Genomic DNA, 24084 nt, shown 5'->3' with positions numbered 1-24084 from the left:
TTGTCTATGGTTACCTGTTATGTTGGTACATGTATACTGTCAACTTCACACTGCTGCGATTGTCTTTTATTCGACAGAATTGTGTTTCACTGCACATGTTCATCGATTTCTGAGGAATTTAGGGAAAGTATATTAAATTCCTCAATAAAATGGGTGCTATAGCGAGCAGATATCGCGTCTCCAATTCTGGACTAACACCCACGGACATTAACAATTTAGAGAATGCAGACAAACGTGAAAATCCAGGGACATTGGATGAGTTGCACAAAAAAACCAAAGGTAAGTCGTGTGGGTGGAAAAATGAGTATATACGTGATCAGAAGTGATAGGAAAAGTTAATCGCTTCTTACAGAAATATTGTTGTTTCCTGTTCAGTCAGAAAAAGCCGGTAAACATAACTTGTGCTCCCTGTAAAAGTTTGGTTATCTTGTGATGTAATATTACTAAATTATTCAAATTAATACTAGTATCTAATCATGCAAGGGTAGTTAATTAAAGTAGAAAGCTATTCTGTGTTAATTTTGTCAGTTAAGTGTGGTACTTGAAGTGAGCTGTGTCCCGACCCGATTTTGATGTTTACTCACTGATAAGAACTGATTTATGCATGCTGAACCATTTTTATAACTTGACGGCACTTCTTAAAGTGTTGCGTGTGAAGATGAAACCGAAGTTTTATAGTTAAGAAAATTAATTGATGACAGAAAAAATATTATTAAAATTTGTCCTTGAATTCATATTTAAGTAGCAGCCACACTATTTAGGGACACTAGCAGAAATGGCTATACTTTTACAAATTAGAGGTGGTCATACTGAGTATTGTTATCATACTTACATGTGATTTTAATACTGAAAGAGTTATAATTGTCATATAAAATAACAAAAAATAAATTTTGCATAACAAAAAATGTAATAAGGCAGACTACTACTAAAAAACTACAGTTAATGGCATAGCATTATCATGATGATGATAACCTCGCAATTAATTATTTATAGTTGGATTTCTCAGAAAATTTCATGTGGAAATTTTGTGATTTTGGTAACTTTCCAGTGGCATATCAGCAGTGATTGTCACGGACGGTGCCACACCACGGGATTCCGAGTGGAAATCTTATTCAAAAAATCTTATTTATAATAACACTCAATAGAATAATTTTTTTGAACAAGATTGCGGCATATGAGTCATGTCTGTTCATGTTCATATTAAAATTTCTATAGGAATCCCAGCGTGCCGATCACTGCATATCAGTATTTGCACTATTTGCACGTAGCTATCATGGATATTTTATTATTTAAAACCTGATTGGTAACAATGTTGTTTTGTACTTATTAGTAACAATATTGATATTTATTTTCAGATGTAATGCCAGTAAATTTTGAAGGTGGAAAATTAATGGTCAACAAAGGCATATCCAACCACTTCCAGGTAAAATAACAACATCAAAAACTATTATTCAAAGAAATGTACACAGAGCGAGCATATGCACGAGGCAATTTTCTCGCGCACAAAACGGCTGAGGCTCGTCTACACTGACCATTTTGTACCCGAGGAAATTGCCTCGTGCATATGCTCGCTCTGTGTGGACCCGCCTATTTCATATAGTCTGGTTGATTATGTCTAAGAAACTGGTGGTCCTAGGTTTCAAGCACAGATTATCTTAAGTTATAGATGTATTTATATGTATTTAGTATCTTTTACACATATCTTGTCTAGTATAAAAACGAAGCCTAATTGGGGACTATTTATATTTGCGATAGTCATTAAATAAATATAGCACCATCCAATCCATCCATACCTGGGATAATTATCTGATGTTTATCGAATAATTATCGCGGTAATGATCAAAGACTATAATTATCGAGATAATTTCGAACCCTGCATGATATTAACCTCACTTTTTCTACATTATAAATTTTCCAGATGTCACACACATTAACAATGAGCACAGCTCAGAATGGCTACAAATTGGGCGCCACATACATCGGCACAAAACAGCTGTCACCAACAGAGGCATTTCCTGTTCTACTCGGAGATGTGGATCCCTCGGGGAACCTCAACTTTAATCTTATTCATCAGCTCACACCAGAGATAAGGGTCAAAGGAGCTGCTCAGGTAAAATTCCTATAAGCTTAAGTGTGCTTGTAATAACCTGTCATGTGCATTTGAATTTAAACAAATAAATACAAATAAAAATATTTTACTAAAGCACAGAATAAATAATAGTACTACTGTACCAAATGGAAGCTTCCTACAAAACAGAAATTTGACAGTGATTCAGAGCCAAATCCCAATGTCCCATTCTAATGTATGTAAATATTCCTTTTAGCTATTTGGGTTGTCAAAATTCATGTAATTATCTTATCTGTAGCTGTGAAAGGAACGTCAAGTTGTGCCAACCCTAATATTTATTTATTGCTTGGAGCTTGTTTTTTTTTAATTTTCACTTGTTTAAGGTGGTTCGACTAGGTTACCCAAAGCTTAAACCTCACTAGATGGCGCCACAATTGCAAATTTTGAGTTTTAATTTTTTTGTGGAGTAGTCTTGGTATTTCTATACTGTAAATTATGTTTAGCGCACTCTTTAAATAAATATTGAACTATTACAACAAACATTGAACACTTCATTGTACAAAAACTACCCCTTAATGTCGACAGAATGTTTCTTGACTCTATTTCTAAGTATCACTCACACATTCAAACAGTCTTACTGGGATCCTTGTAGTAGACAATTTGGCACAGCGTGAGTAGGCTTCAATAGCGTTGCGGTATGTACGTGGAAATACATTCAAGAGGATGTGGGTTCGAGACTCATTAATTTTTTTTTTTTGTTATCAGTATTATCAAGTACCTATTATTAATAAATTATTTTATGAGAAATCTGAGCGTTTTCCATAAAAATATTAAAAATCTGATTCTCACACATCATGATATTTTTGGGTTCTTCCAACTCAGAATCACTAGCATAATCAATCCTCGTGCTAAAAAAACCCGAAAATTTGTATTGAAATTTTAGTTTTACACTGAAATTTCTTTCACACTAAAATGTGACGTAATGGTATGGATATTTTAGAATATCTTTTTTTAATGCTAGGGTGGAGAAGATTCTAAGTAGAATGAACCTAAGAAAGTCCAAATTTGTAAGTCAGATTTTCCGGTATTTTTTTCAAAAAAAAAAACGCTGTTTTGTTCTAAAATTAAAGCAATCACTTACTGCCCAGCCTTTAAAAAAGTAGGTACTATTTTACAGTAGAATTAAAAAAAAAATTACGTTACATTTAATTAAATTACAGTGAGTTACAAAATTGCATGGCCTTCTATTTATAACCATTATAAAAAGAAATGAGATATTTACCATGTTTGTTTATATTAGTGATTTCCCGATATTTTGACACAACTAGAAGTTTCACACAATGCCTAGAGATAGAAAATTATTTATTTATTTTATTTATTGTCAATTTCATTCAACGGATCATATCATATCCAATTTATGTGTTTATGTATTGCATTGTTTTCTACCTAGTTGGTTATTAAATTCTGTTACTGCAATAATCTTTATCTACATAAAATATACCAACGAAAGTTTAATAAAGTATATATTAAAATGAAGTACACAAAATCAGGAATTACATATGACAATATCATTCAAAATCGCCTCCTCTGGCTTTGACACAGGCCCTCAAACGACGAGGCCAGTCATCAATAGCGGCACGCACGATTGTCATGTCTAATTCCGTCACTGTCTTAACTATGGCCCGCTTGAGGGAGTTAAGATTTGTGTGGGGTTTAGCACAGGTTTTCTCCTCAATAAACTGCTATATGGCATAATCCAGGGGGTTAAGGTCCGGGCTGGAGGACGGCCAGTCTTCGTGGGCAATAAAGTCAATTTTGTTCCTTCGAAACCAGGCTTGAGTTGTTCTTGCCTTATGTGCAGGAGCTGAGTCCTGTTCAAAGATCCATGGCTGGTTTTGAAATAGGGTGTGGCTTAAGGGCTTCACTATTGGTTCGAGAACGGTTTCCAGTTGCCGGTTTTCACACCTTTTTCACAGAAATGAATCTGTGTTAGCCCTGAGTATGACACACCCAAAATCATGTTTGGCGGGTGCCCACATTTGTGTATCGCAATAGGGTTGTTTCCATCTACAAATCTTAGGGCATAATTGTATCCCAATAAATTCTTTTGGATTATAAGAACATGTTAAACTACTTTTAGGGGACCTGTAATGACCATATTTTTGTAAATATTGAATTTAAAATATATTTTGGCACACGTCACGTGACCAAACTCGAAACGTCTTTGAAGATTCTGATGACGTCACAACTCTCGGATTAACATACACTGTTGACAGTTAGGCGTTAAACAACAAATGACAAATGTCAGTTGACAGTTCGTATCTTCTACGTGTGTATGTAGTTATGTGTCAAACCGTAAACTGTGACGTCATACAATTTTCAAAGAGCGTTTTGGGCGCGAAAGCATCTGTCAAAATATATTTTGTTAATTTAACATATTTAAAGCCGTTTTTAGTATAAAAGCTGAATTTTAAGGCAACTTTTAGTTAATATAGAAAGTAAAGCGTTTCAAAAAATTGGAATACGATTCTCTTTTAGGCCCCAATTCATTATAGATACGACGAGATAAGCGTTATGTGTGGTATATAATTATAGCTCACAAATCCACCACATTATGTCATTTTTTATTTTTTCGGTAGCATTTGTTTTAACGGAAATAAAGAGGTTGCAAATCGAGTAACAGAACTTCAGAACAGATATCATTTGATATTTACCAGTCGCTTTTCGGTGAAGGAAAACAGCGTGAGGAAACTGGACTAATCCCAACAAGGCTTAGTTTTACCCTCTGGGTTGGAAGGTCAGATGGCAGTGGCTTTCGTAAAAACTAGTGCCTACGCCAAATCTTGGGATTAGTTGTCAAAGCGGACCCCAAGCTCCATTGAGCCGTGGCAATATGCTGGGACAACGCTAGGAAGAAAGAAAGAAATCGAGTAACAGAACTTAGTAACCAACTAGGTATAATAGTTATGATGTAAATGTCCATATCATGTTGGAGTCATATATGTATTAGCCAACTAATTATTCAAGATCAATACACTTAGCTCCCTTAGGTATTCGCCTAAGTACAATCTCGGGCAAAATTGAGTTTTATAAAAGTGAACTAGTTTATAGGTCATATTTTCTATGAATTGGTCATTTTTGTAGACTCCAATTACAGTTACACTTTTCTTGGTTTTTCGCGGACCAGAATATCGATGATTTTTGTAACTTGATTTAGACGTTGCTATCATTTTCAAACCAAAAACACATAAAATCACAATTCAGAACATGCGGCAGCGTTGTTTTCTATCAAGTACCTCAAGCACCAGGGCGGCTACCGGGAAAATCGAAATTCGTCAATTTCGGGCATTTTTCTCTGTCACTCTAATTACGTCTTAGTGAGAGTAAAAGAGAAAGATCCCCGCAATTTGCGAATTTCGGTTTTCGCGGTAGGCCCCCAGGTCCTGTCAAGTTTCAGCAGTGTTGCCAGGTGAGCGGAAGAGAATTATCGTACTTGAGTGTCAATATTATTGTACCGTTGAAAAAAATATCGTACGCCAATCAAAAAGGCAGCCCCTAAAAATGTCTAGCAAAATAAGCTTAAATTTCGAATAAAAAAATAAAAAAAATACAATTTTCGTCTAAATTGCGCAAAAAATCTGTTTATGTTTGTGTATTTTTGGGATAGACTCAAACGGTATACAGGAAATTGTGACATTTTAAACTTTAAACTTACACCAAGGAGCCGAACACCCAAAAGATACTAATTTTAGCCTATTTCTGAGAGAAAGTGTCATATTTTGCTTCAAATTACTAGACTTTTAAGGTGGCATCATCCAAGGGCTGAAATTATAGTACTTTAGTGTACGATAATGCTCTTTGGAACATTACGTCATACCGGGGCCCAAATTATCGTACATGTACGACAATTACCGTACGCCTGGTCACACTGAGTGTCAGTGTCGACAGAGTCAGCTAAAAACGCGTCAAACATCGCAACGTCGCGCCGATGGCCGCCCGAGGCATGGAGTGGCAACGTCGCAATGTATTTGTACACGACATTTGTCACACACACATGAGTAAAATTTATAAAAATATAACGTTGATTATTGCATGATTTCTGTATGAAACAAAGTTTTTCTATTAATTTAGCGCAAATGAATATTCGAAAGTAGATAGATGCGCAACAATTTATGTAATAATATTGTGTAATTAATTAATAAATAGCGATTGTTTTTTGTATGAAAATCGAACCACCTTAATCAGACATCGTAAGTTATACTTGCATTTGATGCTAAATAATTCTTATCTAAGTAGTCAGTAAATCGTAAACTAGCCATAGTTGCAATGCAATAGAGTAAGGCAATTGACTGATGGTTAGTGAAGGCAGGGACTGCATAACCGAAATATAACGGTATCACGCCATACCGGTTTAATCCGAACCATTTAGATAGCCAAATAAATTTATTTCCGAAAAAAATGGTACCGTTATTTTTTTGGGTACCTTAACCACTTTCATAAAGCCTAAGCTGATAGGGTCAGCTTAGGCGTCGTTGCCAAGCCGCCCGCGCCTTGCGCCAACTTGGTTCTTATTGGATGAAGCTGTATGTAAGTGTAACGGTTAAGGTGTATACCGGAAAAACACCGGTACCGTTATTTTAAAATGGAAGCGATACCTTTATATTGGTGCCGCGCGGCGTAACCGGTATAATGTATCGGTATCGTAATTTTATACCGCTACCATACCGTTATAACGTAACCGAAATCAGTACCTGAGTGAAGGTATCCATTTCAGCTTCAGTAAAAATTCTTATGAAACAGCCTGACATAGCTGTAATACATATCGCATTTCTCAACAGAATCTCGTGAAATTTTGTGAGCTGGTTTGATAGTTACATAGAATTTATTTGTCGTTTGTGTAAAAAAAAATCCTATAGAATAAAATGGGAAGCAACTTACTTTTCACCACACCAGCTCTCTTGATTGTTCAAAAACTGATGAGAAAATTGCATTTTATCCACATGTGGGGCAAAGTAATCTGGTGCAAATTTTGAGTTGTTTCCTTATGTTAGCTGGTAGAACTGACTTTAAAATGATAATTTTGAATGATAAATATTTAATAGCATTCGATTGGTTTTGTTTAATATCTTACAGTTCAAATATCAAACATTTATTCAGCAAATAGGCCACAGGGGCACTTTTACATGTCCATTTTTACAAACAATAAATTAAAAAAAAAAAAAAACAATTACAAATATCGAATCTATGAAATAATAAATACTTTATTAGAGATGTATACTGTCTCTAAATGTCAAATTACACAAAAAAAAACTATGATAAAAAAATAAAACCATAAAATACTAAAATTCTTTAGAGATGTACAAGTCTCTAAGAGTCAGAGATAAAATATAAAAATATATATTAAATTATCCTTAGAGATGTAGAGGGTCGCCAAGGCTTGAATTCTTATATAAATAATTAAAAGACAAAAAAATTAAAACAGACAAGAACCGAATGAAGTGTCTCACGTTAATGTCACTCAAAAGTAAAGTTACATACTTTAACATAACCTGTACCCCGTGTAAGCTTAAACAGACCGGTCTCCACAAACAGCACCCGTTCACGAGTATGACGTGTATCTCAGCCATCGCCTCCCTCAACCTTCATTCGGGAAAGTGGCGACCCGATCAACGACGCCACCGTAAGTAAAGACTTTTAAGCGAGCATGACATGTTCAAGCTGCCGGGTTGTATTAATATAAATATAATAAAAAAATTGTGAGATACAACATTTGTGCTTGTAAGTTACATTAAAGACGGCATAGCGCCACATAAACGCGACTACATATTATTCATAAGGAGTGCCTACCTATAAAACTAAATTATAAATTTAAATTGACTTAGAGATGTACAGGTCTCTAAGTGTCCAAATCATTAAAATAGGTATTAAAATAAAATGAAATTTAAAATAAAATAAAATAAAATCTTAGAGGTGTATAAGGTCTCTAAGTGTCCAAAACTAAAATAATACAATCAAACGAGAACATGATGTTCTCTTGTGTCAGTTCTAGGTACTGGACGCTAGTATGGTTATTTCACAGGAAGAAAACGAAAACACTATTACTGACATTTTTATCATACTATCAAGATCAAGCTACTGGCTTAAAGGCATCCTTATCATCTATGAAATCATTCACAGCATAATACGCCTTACTTAACAAAGAGCTCTTAACGTGTGACTTAAATTTGTTAAGAGGCAAATTCACTATATCAGTGGGAAATTTGTTATAAAAACGTGTACAGTTCCCGACGAAAGACGTACTAACCTTACGGAGGCGGTGGGCGGGCACAGCAAGTTTATGCTTGTTTCTAGTGTTATAGTTATGGATATCACTGTTAAGCTTGAATTCGTTGATGTTTTTCCGAACATACATAATATTCTCAAGTATGTATTGAGATGCAACGGTAAGAATGCTTGCATCTTTAAATTTCTCTCTTAGGGATACTCGAGCGCCCAGTCCATAGATGGAACGTACAGCTCGCTTTTGCAGTACAAATATTGTCTGATATTTTCATTGGGTTGGTGTGGTGAATATTTTGTGTTTCACTAGGGAGCAAAATTTGTTTAACCCTCGCAACGCTCAAGATTCCATTTTTCGAACCACTTGCTGCGCTCGTGCTCTAGCTCGAGTATCAATATTAGCACGAGCGGTTAAACAACAACTTCCCCCTTTTCCAGTTTTTCCAGATTTTTTGGAAATTGTCTGCAACATTCATGCAACTCTTATTTTGTCTGTCCAGGTTCAAGAATGCAAGCTAACAGCCACGCAAGGCACGCTAGAATACAAAGGCTCTGACTATACGCTCGCCATGGCGGTCGGCAAGCCCGACTTCAGTGAAAGTTCCTCGGTCTTCGTTGGACACTACCTACAGGTATGTATACAGCATACACTGAGCAGTGGTTAAGGTCAAATCTAAAGGCGTGTCTGGACATCGCGCGGTGGCTGCGCGAGCATTGTTCGACCGCGGCAAATCTGTATTTTGGCTCGCGAAAAAGGTAATAAATCGTTCGCCGCGTTGGCTCGCAAGAGCCTATGTTCGATAGTTTGCCGCGCGATATCGAGATACGGCTTAACATAACCAAATACAACATTAAAAATACAAAAAATACAAACCGGCCAAGAGCATGTCGGGCCACGCTCAGTGTAGGGTTCCGTAGTTACTCTTCCGTCACAATAAGCTAAACTGGAGCTTAAAGTATAGTAAATTGTTAACCAAGGGATGAAACGGTACCTTTCACGCAAGTTAAACAAATAGGCGAATTTGCATAATCAGTACTTTGTTCTTTAACTTTGATTCACATGTAGGAGGATTTAGATTATGTTAAAATAATAAAGGGAACGATTGAGAAGTAATTCTGTCAGTTTTAAAAACTTATTTGCAAAAAAAATGCCATTCAATCATCTGGACAGCATACAAAAATTTTACTGGCAATAATTAAAAATCGAGTTACAACTCTTGTTCTAGTCACTAGAACTAGTGGCAGTTGATATCTGTGATGGTCGCAGTTCTAACCTAACCCACTTTTTTAGTAGCATTAGGTGTCAAACAAGTAATGATCGAATGAAATGCACGCACACGATTGGGCTGCTCGTGTCACGTGGACTGATATCGCTCCGCCTGCAACTCTGCCGATTTTTCAAATCAAACTTAACCCACCTTATTATATCAGATTACCATTCCTTTAATACGCATACGCCTCAATGGGGTTGGCCGGTCGAAGTATTAAACAGATGGCGCCATCATAGCTTGCCCTGTCAATCCCTAGAATTGTGTCAAATTCTTGTTTTTTTTTTTGGAATTTTGTGACCTGGATTCCAGTACTTTAAGCCAAATTTCATAGAACAAAACTAGAGACAGGGGCAAGCTATGATGGCGCCATCTATGCAAACCTTTGACAGTTGCCAACCCCATTACTGCTCCGCTTAAAAACATATTATCCTACCAACCAATTATTAAATCTTGCTGACCGAATAATAATTTTGCAGCTCAACTATTTATTAAGCAGATTAGTTATTACAGAAGCAGTAGGGCTAAGATGGTCGACTCTTTATCATTTGTCACCATGCCTGTCTCGTTCTAACAAGTATGTAAGCGCGAAAGTGACGACCATAGTGACAAGTGATAAAAATGGAACCATGCTGCCACTGCAGATCGATATTGGTTATAATTATAATGTTGAGCGTTTGTGAAATGTTTGATTAACACATTTACTGCCAGACAAAAAACGGCGCACTACCCCAGAAACCGGTGGTCTATAGCTGCATACAAAACAACCCGCCCAGCGGGTTGTCCGGCATCTGAACAAAGTTCACGAGCGCCCACCAGGTGGGTTCCTGGCAGTGAATGTGTTAAATGACACCCGATGTACGGTCTACATACCGGCGAAATGACTTACTATTGCGTGAAGCAATAGAATACGAGTCAGTTCACGTTCATCGTTAGCACCCATCACAGGTGTCCTTATGAACACTGTCATACACAATATCGCGCTTTTATAGTTAAAGTTTTGTATCAATAAAGTGTTTACTTTAAGCAATATTGTGAGTTATCATTAAATCAAGCAATAACATAATATAATTGGTGTATGAGGCACTAGCAGCCCATACACCCAATAATAATTGTACTTCAAATCCATTTGTATATGAGACTGTTTGTGTTCTAAATAAATTAAAAACATTCTTCGCCTTCTGACTACTCCTGAAAAACTAATGTATTCTTTTGTACAGTCAGCGTCAAATACTTCGTAGCAGTCAAAGTAGCCAAATAGTTCGGTACACCATATATTTAGTATGGTGTACCCAACTATTTGGCCACTTTGACTGCTACGAAGTATTTGACGCTGACTGTATATTTGTTTTGGTCACGGTGAGCGAGAACAGATGAGAATACTCCAAATCGATTGTGTTTTATTATTTACGTAAATTTTCTAAGTCTGTGGGATAAATGTATTTGCCAACCTTTAGGAGGGATATTGCAGTGTACTCTATATTCGTTTACAGTACATATGGTGCAACTTTACCGCACTAGTGCGAAAATTAGCATATTACGTTACTGTGTCGAACATTTAAAGGGCCATATGCAATGTAAAACGTTGTACGATACATGTGCGAATAGGTAATTCGCAACTCAACAGTCGTATGTGTTGGCATATTATTGTATCGATTAACGTATTAAGTTTACTAATAAGTTTTGGTTTCTTTGTTCAGTATATAATATAATAAGTATTAATATTTAAAAATATTAGTGGTAACACGTAAAAAAAAAATCTAGTGCTAGCCACCAATTATCTGTTAACCTGTTGCTACCGATGGGAACCTATAATTGGCTCTTTGTTATCTATATATATAACTATTGTACAATTTATAGCTGTTGGTTCTCCGAACAATAAATAAACTCGTGTCGATTTAAAACGCTCCCTTCGGTCGTGTTTTAATTTATCGCCACTCGTTTCGAATTTCCTATTTTTCGCACTTGTATCGGAATGTACTATTACAAGTACATATTGTGCTACTTTACCGCACTAGTGCGATAATTAGCACATTACCTAACTATGTATCTACGTCGGTAGTCTAAAGGGTCATTTACTGTAAAACGTTGTACGATACATGTGCGTATAGGTAATTCGCAACTCGTGTCGATTTAAAACACTCCCTTCGGTCGCGTTTTAATTTATCCCCACTCGTTGCGAATTTTCTATTTTTCCCACTTGTATCGTAACGTAACTAACGTACTATTTCCCTCTCTTTCTCTACGATGGTAATAAAACCATTGCCGTCCGTTTCCATGGTCATAGCTACCCAGAAAAAGTTAAAAACATAATTTTCTCCAATATACCTACTCGGAACTGTCACCTTATTGTAGAGAAAATAGTACGGGAAGTTCTTCATTATTGTCAAACGCATATAAAAAAAAATCAAACCTTATGGTCCTGTTTTAGGGGACGGGAAGTTATTACTGTTTTGTTTTTTAACTGTTAAAGCTATGTACCCACTAAGAAAAATCAATGCAAACAGCCAGTAACTATTATAGCCTACATGGGTCTACTCTAATAGTTATTTCAAGCTATAGGATTGAGTGAGATAGGAAGATAAATCAACTTACATGTCTCGTTCTTACAAAACCGTCGTGTATGATCTTGCGAATACTGCTTATTAACCTTTTTCCAGGCATAGTACGATTTATCGACCACATACGCGCCATTAGAATTTCAACTTTAGCATTCCGATTTAAGGTTCAAATTAGATTACACTTTCAGGAAATTTTACTTGTCTTCAAATGAATCATCAAAGCTTGATTAATTGGAATATATTTGGATTTTTTTGGAAAACCTTGGAGATTGGTGAGGCCTGGAAAAGGGTTCAAATCAAAGACTAAATAACTTTTATAGTTTTTAAGAATGTCAGGCGTACACATACAGCTTATATTTCACAATTAAATTGAATGAACGAATATTGAATGCTACTGAATGGCAGTATGAGTTGTGCCTTTAACTTAAAAAAAAAAAATTGAAGCGCGAAAATGTTTATGACGTTTTTGATGTGAACGTTCGATTTGAGTGATGCTTGATGCTTAAATAATGATTAGTTTATTAAATTTTATTTCCTCGCAAGTTTGGAGAACAGCACTATACAGATAAGAATCGAAACTCATCCTCGAATTGCCCTTTCCCGGCCTCTGCAATAATGTATTATACTCATTCACGAATTGCCCTTTCCCGGCCTCTGCAATAATGTACTATACTCATCCACGAATTGCCCTTTCCCGGCCTCTGCAATAATGTACTATACTCATCCACGAATTGCCCTTTCCCGGCCTCTGCAATAATTAACTATTTGTTTTCTGTAGTCGGTAACGAAGCGACTAGCGATGGGCGCGGAGCTGGTGTACCAGTCGGGCGCGCGCGTGGTGGGCGGCGAGGTGGCCATCGCGTCCGGCGCCGCGCGCTACACCATGGACGGTGCGTACTGCCTACAATGGTTACGGACATTACACACCGCGTTTTCCATTCCACGTAGCAGTTTGCCGCGATACAGCAACGTCGCCTGTATCGCTACAAACACGCGTTTCTGCCTGGCCGCGACTTGCGGCAGCGATGGCTGCGAGCGACGAGCGATCGAAACAAAAACAATGGTAAGAAAGAAGCGTGCCATGAGCCGTAGTTGCTTGCGAATTTACTCGAGCGACCGGAGATTAACGTCGCGCGGAGGGGACCACGACTCATAAGCGCCGCCAACGGACTTACCGGTGGCATGCGATGAATCAAGGAAAAAACATTTACAGTACATATGGTATTACTTTACCGCACTAGTGCGAAAATTAGCATATTACGTTACTGTGTCGAACATTTAAAGGGCCATATGTACTGTAAAACGTTGTACGATACATGTGCGAATAGGTAATTCGCAACTCGTGTCGATTTAAAACACTCCCTTCGGTCGTGTTTTAATTTATCGCCACTCGTTTCGAATTTCCTATTTTTCGCACTTGTATCGTAATGTACTATTTTAGACGTTTCGCGCGCGATAACGTACGTAGTTTTATTCTCACTTACCTTAACGTGAGAAACTCATAAATAATTGAGACAAATCATTTTTAAAATGCACACCCCCACCGCAGGTCCTATTACACCCACATCTACAAAACAATATTTTAGAAGAGTGCGAAATACAATAAAAATACATTGTACATAGGTAGTCACGCAAATTCAATGCATAATATTTTATCTCTATCACTCGAAACTACAATCATACACAAGGCTCGGAAACCGGTTAAATTCACAAACCGTAATCATGTACTTGGCGCATTACCGTTTAATTTCAGTTTCACTCGAAAAACCGTTATTGTTAAACCGGTTTTTATGATAATAGTTCTTGTCAGATTAACCGGTTTAAAACAATTGTAACCAGTTTCTTCTTATCTCGGTGTGTATGTTTACTTGGCACACCACCAGGCCGACCGGCCGTTGTGTCGCTCGTCGAATAAACCGGTTTTTTTAGGTTACAATAAAGTTCTTAAAACGTTCGCGTTTTTATAAAAGTTCGGAGAAAACTCGTGATAAACCGGTTTTTACCGGTATTTTAAAAACCGGTTCCGACCCTTGATCATACGCGTTCAAAATGGTGAAGCACCTCTATAGATAACTCTTAATATGCTATATTTCAGATTCGGAGGTATCAGCAACACTGGGAGCTGCTGGTTTCCACTTATGCTATTTCAAGCAGGCCAGTGAACAACTTCAGGTATAGTTATTAAACAATTCTTGCTAGATATATATCTTTTCACCACACCAACTGGTAAAGGCCCTCTTGATTGTTCAAAAACTAATGAGAAAATTGCATTTTATCCACATGTGGGGCAAAGTATCAGATGCAAATTTTGAATTGTCTCCTTATTTTAGCTGGTGGAATTGACTTTTAAATGATGATTTGGAATGATACATTTTATATAACGTTCATTTTGATTTGGTTTGACTTTTTTGGTATTTCATCGTTAGTATTATCCTCGCGTTGGTGTTGTGTTTCACTCGGAGGCAAAGTTTGTTTAACCCTCGTGCCTTGAAACCCTCGCAACGCTCAAGATTCCACTTCTCGACCAATGGCTATGCTCATAGTTGAATTTTGAAATCTTTCGCTTGCTCTGGTATCAATATTAGCACGAGCGGTTAAACAACAACTGTGCCCACTTGTAAAACAAATAACTATTATATATAAATAAATATGATATTATTAAAATGGCCATTTTTATACACAAGGTGGTAGCGGAAATGGACACGTCGTTCCGAGGCATGGAGTCCGTGGGCACCATCGGCTACCAGGTCACCATTCCCAAGGCGGAGCTCGTCTTCAGAGGTAAATTGTGATTCAAAATAGGCACTTATTCTGATGTGCGCTAAACCAAGATTTTATGGAACAGGCTTAAGATGAAAGAATAGGTGTTCGAATCTAACGAGATTAAGGTAATTTTTCTATGAAATTCCATCTCGGGAGAAAACTTTATCCACCAACTTAATCTTACCAATTCACTTTAATATTGATGTCGATCGCTTCAGCATAATATATTCTAGGTTTACAGGTCTCACTTTTCTGAAAAATAGAAAACCTATATACCTAGTTTTTCATTGCGTCAATAACATTAAAAAAATCATGGACACTTCCCTCTTAAATACCTAAAGATACACAGTATACAATAAGACCATTTTTTAGGAATGGTAGACTCAAACTGGAACATCGGAGCCGTCCTGGAGAAGAAGCTGCAGCCCCTGCCCTTCACGTTCGCCCTCTCCGGGATGGCCAACCAGGCCAAGCAGCAGTTCAAGTTCGGCTGCGGACTCATCATCGGCTAGACACCCAAAGATGCCCACACACTGTCGGTAGTTCTCACGGTGGTGTACTTGGTATTGTCATATTGGCTGTGTGTGAAGTGCGTGGTATAATAATGTAAAACTTGATTGGTTCAAATGTTTCATATTATAGTTCGTTTTTTAGTATTAGAAAGAAGGTAAGTGTTCTTGACGTGTCTTTTTCATGGCTCGGAACCGGTTTATAAAATACCGGTTTATTTCGGTTTTCCTCCGAACTTTTATAAGAACGCGAACGTTTTAAGAACTTTATTGTAACCTAAAAAACCGGTTTATTCGACGAGTGACTGGCTGACGCAACTAGGAACAAAAAAAGTTTTGTATGGAGTATGTTTCGCAAATCTTTGCCAACGAATTTATTCTGTCAAGTTTACATCAAGTCAACTAAAAAAAATAGTGAACCGTGATCAGAGTAAAGAGCGAGTTTGTTACGATGCCACCGAGAAAACGGTTTACTAAGTGTGAAATATGTGGCAAGCGAGCCACTCGAGAAAATCACGAAAAAAGGGATTTTATGGCGAAATTTCCCTTGGATGAAGACCGGTTAGTATTGCTTTACATGCGTTTGACCTTATTCATCGAAACATCACATCACATTTTACAGCGAAAATTAGATATTTTATATTATTTTTAGTTGTGAACTAGGGATGTACTAAAACTATAGATAACTGTATGTTTATTTGTATATCAGTGTAAATAATTAAATAAAATGAAAAATAATGTATTAAATAAAATATGTGAAATTTCCTGTGAACGTGCAAAGTGCTACTTCCTAGTGGGGAAGAAAAAACAAGGTACTGTAAAAAAAAATCGGGTCCCCATTAAGCCCGACCACGTATTAGTCCACTATATAACATACAACTTAAATGTGGATTCGATCCTAACCTAATTTCGAGTACAAAATTTGTAGACAGGAGTCTATGTTTCAACCCTCCCCATTTTATCGATATCGATAAGAAACGCAAGCGTGTAGCGTACTACATTATTTAAATCGCTAATGTTAGTACTATAGTTCTTTGACAGTTCTTTGTCGTACATTTTGGTAATGATTTGCGAAACAAACTGATTCCACTCGCTAGTATGGGAGTCCCGTCTCTTAAAACGTAGTAATTATATGCTCTTTGGAGTGACATAACGGCCGGCAGGCCTGGAGGTGTGGCACGTAAATACCGACATTGGAAGAAACCGGTTTTTATTGCTCTAAACCGGTTCATTTGACAAGAACTGTTCTCATAGAAACCGTTTTAAAAGTATCGGTTTTTCGAGCGAAACCGAATTAAAAGTTATGCGCCAAATACATGATAACGGTTTGGTTAAAATCATGTAACTCCTCTGGAGTTGCAGGCGTACATAGGCTACGGAGACTGCTTACCATCAGGCGGGCCGTATGCTTGTTTGACACCGACGTAGAATAAAAAAAAATAACGAAAAAATAATTATAATATTTTGCTTGCATAAGTAATGTAAACAATTTTTTTAAAAGCGTTTTTCAATCATTTTCAATAAAAAGACACATTAAGATTATTAATCTTTTTTCTAATGCTAAAAAAACAGCTATATGTGGGTTCTGTCAACTGAAGAGTCAGTCAAAATTTTCTTGACTCCTGTCGCCAAGTCTTGGGCACGGACTGCACAGACACCGCATTCAGAAACGTTTGCAAAGAGCACGAGGTCACCACACATAGGTGCAAATTTACTTGTAAAATTATTTAATGGTAGTGAGCAATTTTACAAGTTTTATTCTGCACCATTTCATACTATGACAGCATGGACTGGGGCCCATTTCTCGAACGGTATTAGTCTAATATTATTAATGTGTTGCCATGGTAACCCATTACACACAGTTCCTTGATAGTTCGTGTACTAATAATATTAGTCTAATATTATTGATGTGTTGCCATGGTAACCCATACGACTTGACATTTCGTGGACTAATAATATTAGTCTAATATTATTGATGTGTTGCCATGGTAACCCATAACACTTGATACTTGTGGACTAATAATATATTAGTCTAATATTCTTAATGGTGTTAGTCTAATATTATTGATGTGTTGCCATGGTAACCCATATGACTTGACAGTTCGTGGCCTAATAATATTAGTCTATACCGTATTAGTCTAATATTATTAATGTGTTGCCATGGTAACCCATACGACTTAGACACAACCAATAGTCAATAGTTTGCAAATGAGGGAATTTACACGGTAGATTTACTTCTAAACAGTGGTGTGGGTTGTATGTTAGTACTAAAAATGGCAACAATTGTGTCCAGACATAGTGAATATACACATTGTCTCACAACCAAATGTTACACTGAACTTTACACCGTGAGCCCATGAAACCCGAGAATTTCTTTAGATAATAAAATGTCAAAGTTTTTTTGAAATCGGTCCTGTTTTTGGTAGAAACACTGACTGCAAAATTTCGTACCAACTTGATACCGCGATTAAATTCAAAATGGTTTCCTATAAAAGTGAAGCTAAGTCCGAATTTGATAGTCTGCCACGGCGGAACTTGCCGAAAGTACAAGAAAGAAGGCCACTTCCGGTGTGAAAAATGGGGGCTGATTTAACCCATCTGTACCGAAATAATAGTTATGGCAGCAGTTAATACAAATTTACTGAAAATCGAAATCTGTCAGTATGTTTTTGGCCCGAAGTGCTTGGCAGGCGCTCTCAAAGGTGACCATCGGGAGCCCAAAATATACCGATCTAATACCACCATGAAACCAATACCAGTCGGTAGGTATGAACCCTCATTTCAGGAAGAAAAAGGTAGGAAGGAAGGGCTTTTCCTGCCGAAACACCTTGTCAGATGAGATTACAATTCCAAAATACAGGTCCCATGGATGTTGCTCACATCTCCAAATCAAAATCTGTCGGTTTATATGGGCTCACGGTGTATATATAGTATATTTACCATCCTATGTGTATTGCTATGTTATTAATGTTGCTATCTCATGACGAGTTCAGACAAAGAACAGTATATTATAAAATGATTTCGAATCATTAATTTTAATTCATTATTGTTATGGACATTGAATGTATGCGTGAATTGTTTTCCTTTCCGCCATCTTATAATCCGCCACGTCTAAAAATATCGATACGGGCAAAGTTCCAAAAATATGTATACACTACCTTATTGCCTATATTAAGGTCGTGTATACATATTTTTGGCATTTTGCCCGAATCAATATTTTTACACGTGACTAGGTATGGTATGCATGTATGTGTTTTGTTACATACCTTAAATCCAGTTGCATTTAAAAGGGATCTTTGGTAATGGGTGACTGCTCAAAGAATTAAGAAAGAAATGTATCCTTATCCATGTAGTAATGTTGGTGTCCAGATATAGGACCTCGGGGAACGATTCAAGAATTTTCACGTTTCACGATATGCCTATGATATGATATATATTTATCTTCAACTACATATACGAGGGTCACTTTTCAATATCAAGTCGGACCAAGATGTCAAAGGACTATGCGTCAAAATGGCCCCAATACCAACAGAGTTGAGAGTAAGGTCATTAGATAGGTATTTCTATGTACTTCATTTCGTTCTATGGGCACCAAGCGAAATTCCATTGCAGAACTGAGATATTGGTATTTTAGTCAAAATGTCGTCACCCTTATTACCTAGGCAATATAGTCCACCGCCGGGCCAGCGCGGCAAATCATTCAGTGTGCTCGCCCGGCGGTGCGCGAACATCTACCCTGCAGTAATTAATTTACTTACTTGGACTCTATTGCCTAGGTAATAAGGGTGACGACATTTTGGCTAAAATACCAATGTCTCAGTTCTGCAATGGAATTCCGCTTGGTGCCCATAGAACAAAATGAAGTGCATAGAAATACCTATCTAATGACCTTACTCTCATTTCTGTTGGCGTTGGGTCCAGGCTCCATACAAAGTTGCCCATGGTCCTTTATATAAAAAATGGCGTTTTGTTCCGTTCAAATACTATATACGTGACTATAAAACACGTGTTATACTATCCGATATTTAGAGTTCCTACGTCGGATTGGATGGTCTAATACGTCGTTAAGGGTATTGAATAATTAAGATATTTATGATTATAGTAACTTGTGTTACACAAAATAAAAATTCAGAAAAAAATAGTATTACAATTTCGTTAGGCGAACCAAAAATATGTTAACTCAAATTTCATCACAAATTGTATTTGGAACTGAAAATGTTGTAACATTGCCCATCTTTGCCACTTTTGCTATTATCCTATCTAAAAACATGTACCTGCAATAACATGTTGCTCAACGAAGGCCGCAAAAATATCTGATCCGATCTTATTTGTAGCGCAAAAAGAGCTTTTGACGACCGGTCTGGCCTAGTGAGTAGAGACCTTGCCTATGAAGCTGATGATTCTGGATTCAAATCCCAGTAAGGGCATTTATTTGTGTGATGAGCTCGGATATTTGTCTAAAGACAACACACTAAAGTTAGTCATAGGTGTTTTCTATATATTTAACTATATCGTTGTCTGAGTACCCGCAACACAAGTCTTCTTGAGCTTTCTGTGGGGCTTAGTCAATTTGTGTAATAATGTCCTATAATATTTATTAAGAGCGCGTCACATATTTTTGCGGCCTTTGTTGTGTTTTTATTGCAGGTGACTGTACAATGCGTTTTAAAAATATGATTTAATAAGATTTTTGACCGAATTTGATCAAACTAAAATGGGAGGTCTGTTTAAAATGTTATTTTATTGAAGTTACATTAAATAGCTTCACTTTTATTTAGTTTTGTCAAACGGATACTTGGTGCAAAGTCGTCACAAAACGGGCAAAGTTGCAACACGTGAAGGATTCACAGTACTCTGTATATGTATTTTCTTTTTTTATGAGAACGTTTTTATATTTGTTATAATAATATAAAACCCTGCCAGAGAGCATTTATTGCGTCACTCTAGGTTTGCCGAACTGTGACTTGCTTATTTGACTCTTATTGCTTTGATAGTAAAATTGAGATTAGAATAGACGAATATTTTTTCCTAAGCGAGTTCTTTTCTGACATTTTTCCTAACGAAGAAATTGTTTCAAACAGACATTCGAATAAAGTTAATAAAATTGCCGCTATAACATTACTGTAAGGGATCATATACATATTTAGGTATTTTCTGTTCCCAAAGGTTAAAAAAATTGGTCAAAAATGATGTCCATAATTTTTATATAGCTCTAAACTTCACCGGGACCTGATTTGGCAGATTTTTCATAAACAAAAATTAAGTACTAATACTGGCTTTCAAAACAGAACTTGTTTTTCTACATAACTGACCACATTTCTGTATTGTTAATAAAGAAATGTATATTTTAGACGGATAACATCAATTCATCTTAAAACTAACATTAACCCTTTACCAGGCTGACAGTTCAGAAATGACAATCGAATGTCAGTCTTACTCATCGAAAATAGAACACATGTTTGAAGAGCCGCATGTGGGAAATATATATCCCTTAGCCTTGTAAACGGTGAACTCCGTGAAATTTTTTAAACGGGATAGTTTTATTCGCAATAAACTTGTTCATTGAGTGGAGTATTAGACCGATACGCGGGTCCTAGAGAGCGAGGCCACCCGAGCGACCGCATGTAGATAAATGGCGCACTGTACATAGAAGCCTGTTGTTGAAATGTTTATTTTTAATAGAGTTATGTTAATAAATCAGTTGGTTGTTTTATTTATACTAGTGATCTAGGAAATTACCCTATACAGCCCCTCACAGACGGATAATATACTAAATAATATAACGAGGAATCATACGATATATTTTGGTGTATTTCGTATCTCTCATCACAATATATGACGACATGTGGCCTAGTGGGTAGTGACCTTGCCTATGAAGCCGATTATCCCGGGTTCAAATCCTGGTAAGGGCATTTATTTAGTCGTGTGATGACCCAGGATTTGTTCCTGAGTCATGGGTGTTTTCTATGTATTTAAGTATTTATAAATATGTATATAGTACCTACAAACAAGCCTTTATTGAGCTTACTGTGGGACTTGGTCAATTTGTGCAATAATGTCCTAAAATATTTATTTATTTTTCTCAAACTTGCAATGAAATGTTGACATCACATACTTTAAACTAGATCCGGAAATACTACATATCAGGTGCGATGAGTGAAGATGATGTGTAATGGAATTTCATACAGCCTTACACACCTAGGCCAGTAAGGCAACCTTCTTTTGTTTTTATTAAACGTCAAATTATGTCACGTCTTAGTATTGAACCATAAAATAGTACGTTTCGATGGTAGTGCGGAAAGTATGTCATTACTCCACGAGTACCGAGATATCTGCAAGACTCGGGACGAGTGAAGAATGACATTTCCGCACGTGTATCGAAAGACGTTTTTTAATATAGTTGTGAAAAAATAAAAAAAACAAGTACATTTTTATGCATGTTCTATAAGACAAAAACAATTGTAAATATAAAATATTATATTATTATTACCTAAGTATCGTTATTTACGATTATTTGTGTATATCGTATATTTAAATTGTATGAAAACAATATCGAATGTTGCCTTTGGATATTTAAAATATTCTTGCAGTAAGAAAAAACGCTTTTCAATATTAAAAAATAAACGTGTTATTATGATAAGAGGTAAGTAATAAAATATGAAATATGCTTATATTTATTATTTTTACATTAACAGTAGGTTTTTATGTTGATTACGACTTTTAAAGAAAACTAACATTAACACTCATCAATAAGTAATCATGAATTGGAACAAGTGGAAAAGTAAAAAGCACTAGTTCGCGAAATTCAACATTCCGCACGCTAAACAGCTACGTAAAGTAGCACTTTTTGTAGCAAATGTATTAAAAAAACCTTTAAGCAAATTTTGCCATTTTGCTTTTTTTTTCTTTTTTGTTTGTTTATTATTATTTTAGAGTATCATAAAAAGGGGAACGGAAATTTGATTATTTTTGCGCTACGTCGCACGGTTTAGGAGATACAGCCCTATATTTTTTTTCAGTCATGCATACATACATACATCTCCTAAACCGTAAGTCGTAGCGCAAAAAATATCAATTTTTATTCCCCTTTTCATAACCTCGGTGATAATAAAAAAAACTCTAAAAAGAAAAAATAAATGTTTAATATTATTATTATTTATTTGCAAGTTTGATTAAAGCACTATACACATCTCGGCGAGAAACGGGGCACATACGTCGGAAATCCCGATTTAGGCGGCCAAAAGTCAACTTTCTAAAAGTAGGCTTATCGCAAAACGAATTGGCTCTCGAAAAACACCACACTATCACGGATTAAATCCCACCCCATTACTACCCCTATCAGTTTCGCAGGTCATATACGAGGTTCTCGAAACTCGGTCATCACACTCGTTGCACACGCAGTTCATAGCACTCTTATCCGAAGCAAACATTTCTAAGTCATTATTTATTTTTGTGGAGTTTTTTTGTGAGTGAAAGTGATGGATATCAAAAATACAGGTAAGTTTCTTTTATTTTAATCTATTTTGAATTATAAATATTTATTTAATGATACATATATAGCCCACTAAACATTACCCTTTTCGTAATTAAAATTTTGAGTATTTTTTGTATTCAATAGTGAATATACTATACTTCCGAGCTCGTCCGAATAATTTTTTTTATGGCATTCTATAAAACAAGTCTTTATTTATATATCCTGAAAAAATTGGGGAGCACTTTTGAGCACTTTTTTAGAGTTCCGTAGCCAAATGGCAAAAAACGGAACCCTTATAGATTCGTCATGTCCGTCTGTCTGTCCGATTCTGTCACAGCCACTTTTTCAAATATCGAGTTTAAAAAAAAAATCACGATATAACAAATTATTACGTTGTTTTTTTCAATACTGTTATAATGGCTTTTCTGTTGTTATAGGTTCAGCAAATACCTCGGGTGTAAAAGTTGTGACTCGAAAATATCTGTTTGACAAGATGAATGAACCAAAATTCCAGTCAATAACAGAAAAATTTGACTTCTTGGAAAATTATCTCCTTATATGCTCAAGTGACGCAGACAAAGAAAAACAGGCTATGAAGCATAAATTTTCACATTTTAAATCAGAATTTAAAAAGAAATGGACTAAATCACGTCGTATAGTGGAAAAATTTCTGACAACTAATGGATCTTGGTTGGAAGGAACATTTGAAATATCGATTAAAACTCATTGCAGGCGCGGTCGGCCGTCCAAATCGTTCAGTGAGTCTAGTGAAAGAACAAAACACAGGAACACTGATAACTTGCTCCACTGTAAATAAAGAAGTTATAGATCTAAAGTTAATAAAGCGGATTCGAATGAAACAGATCGCCTTACTCCGCAACAAGCACTGACTTAGCAGTACGAGAAAGAAAATTCGCGTTAAATCATTTCTGCAAGAAACTATGCAGCTATTGATTTCTGCTGAGCCACATATAGCAAGAGCTGCCGCAGCGCAGAGCGAGGAATGCTTCCAAAGCAATACAGATGATTTTTCTTTAAGATACGATGATGATTAATATTGTTTTGTATGAACCTTTGTATACACATAAACGTAAAAGTATTAGATGCGAACCTATGTGTACTTCTATGACTTTCTGTAATGCGTTACTTGTATACCTAAATA

At 36.3% G+C, this 24084-nt stretch overlaps 1 protein-coding gene across 1 annotated transcript; it reads left to right on the top strand.

Moving 5' to 3' along the window:
- Positions 1-56: 56 nt before the first annotated feature.
- Positions 57-21148, top strand: LOC133530758 (mitochondrial import receptor subunit TOM40 homolog 1-like). Its single transcript, XM_061868819.1, has 8 exons — positions 57-279; positions 1356-1423; positions 1919-2110; positions 8848-8979; positions 12955-13066; positions 14272-14348; positions 14861-14957; positions 15312-21148. Exons 1-8 carry the CDS (start codon positions 150-152, stop codon positions 15449-15451), a joined length of 948 nt encoding a protein of 315 aa, XP_061724803.1. The 5' UTR covers positions 57-149; the 3' UTR covers positions 15452-21148.
- Positions 21149-24084: the final 2936 nt, after the last annotated feature.

This window comes from Cydia pomonella, chromosome 23 (assembly GCF_033807575.1).
Source record: "Cydia pomonella isolate Wapato2018A chromosome 23, ilCydPomo1, whole genome shotgun sequence".
Classification (NCBI taxonomy): Eukaryota; Metazoa; Arthropoda; class Insecta; order Lepidoptera; family Tortricidae; genus Cydia; species Cydia pomonella.
This window is presented reverse-complemented; position numbering and strand designations above follow the sequence as displayed.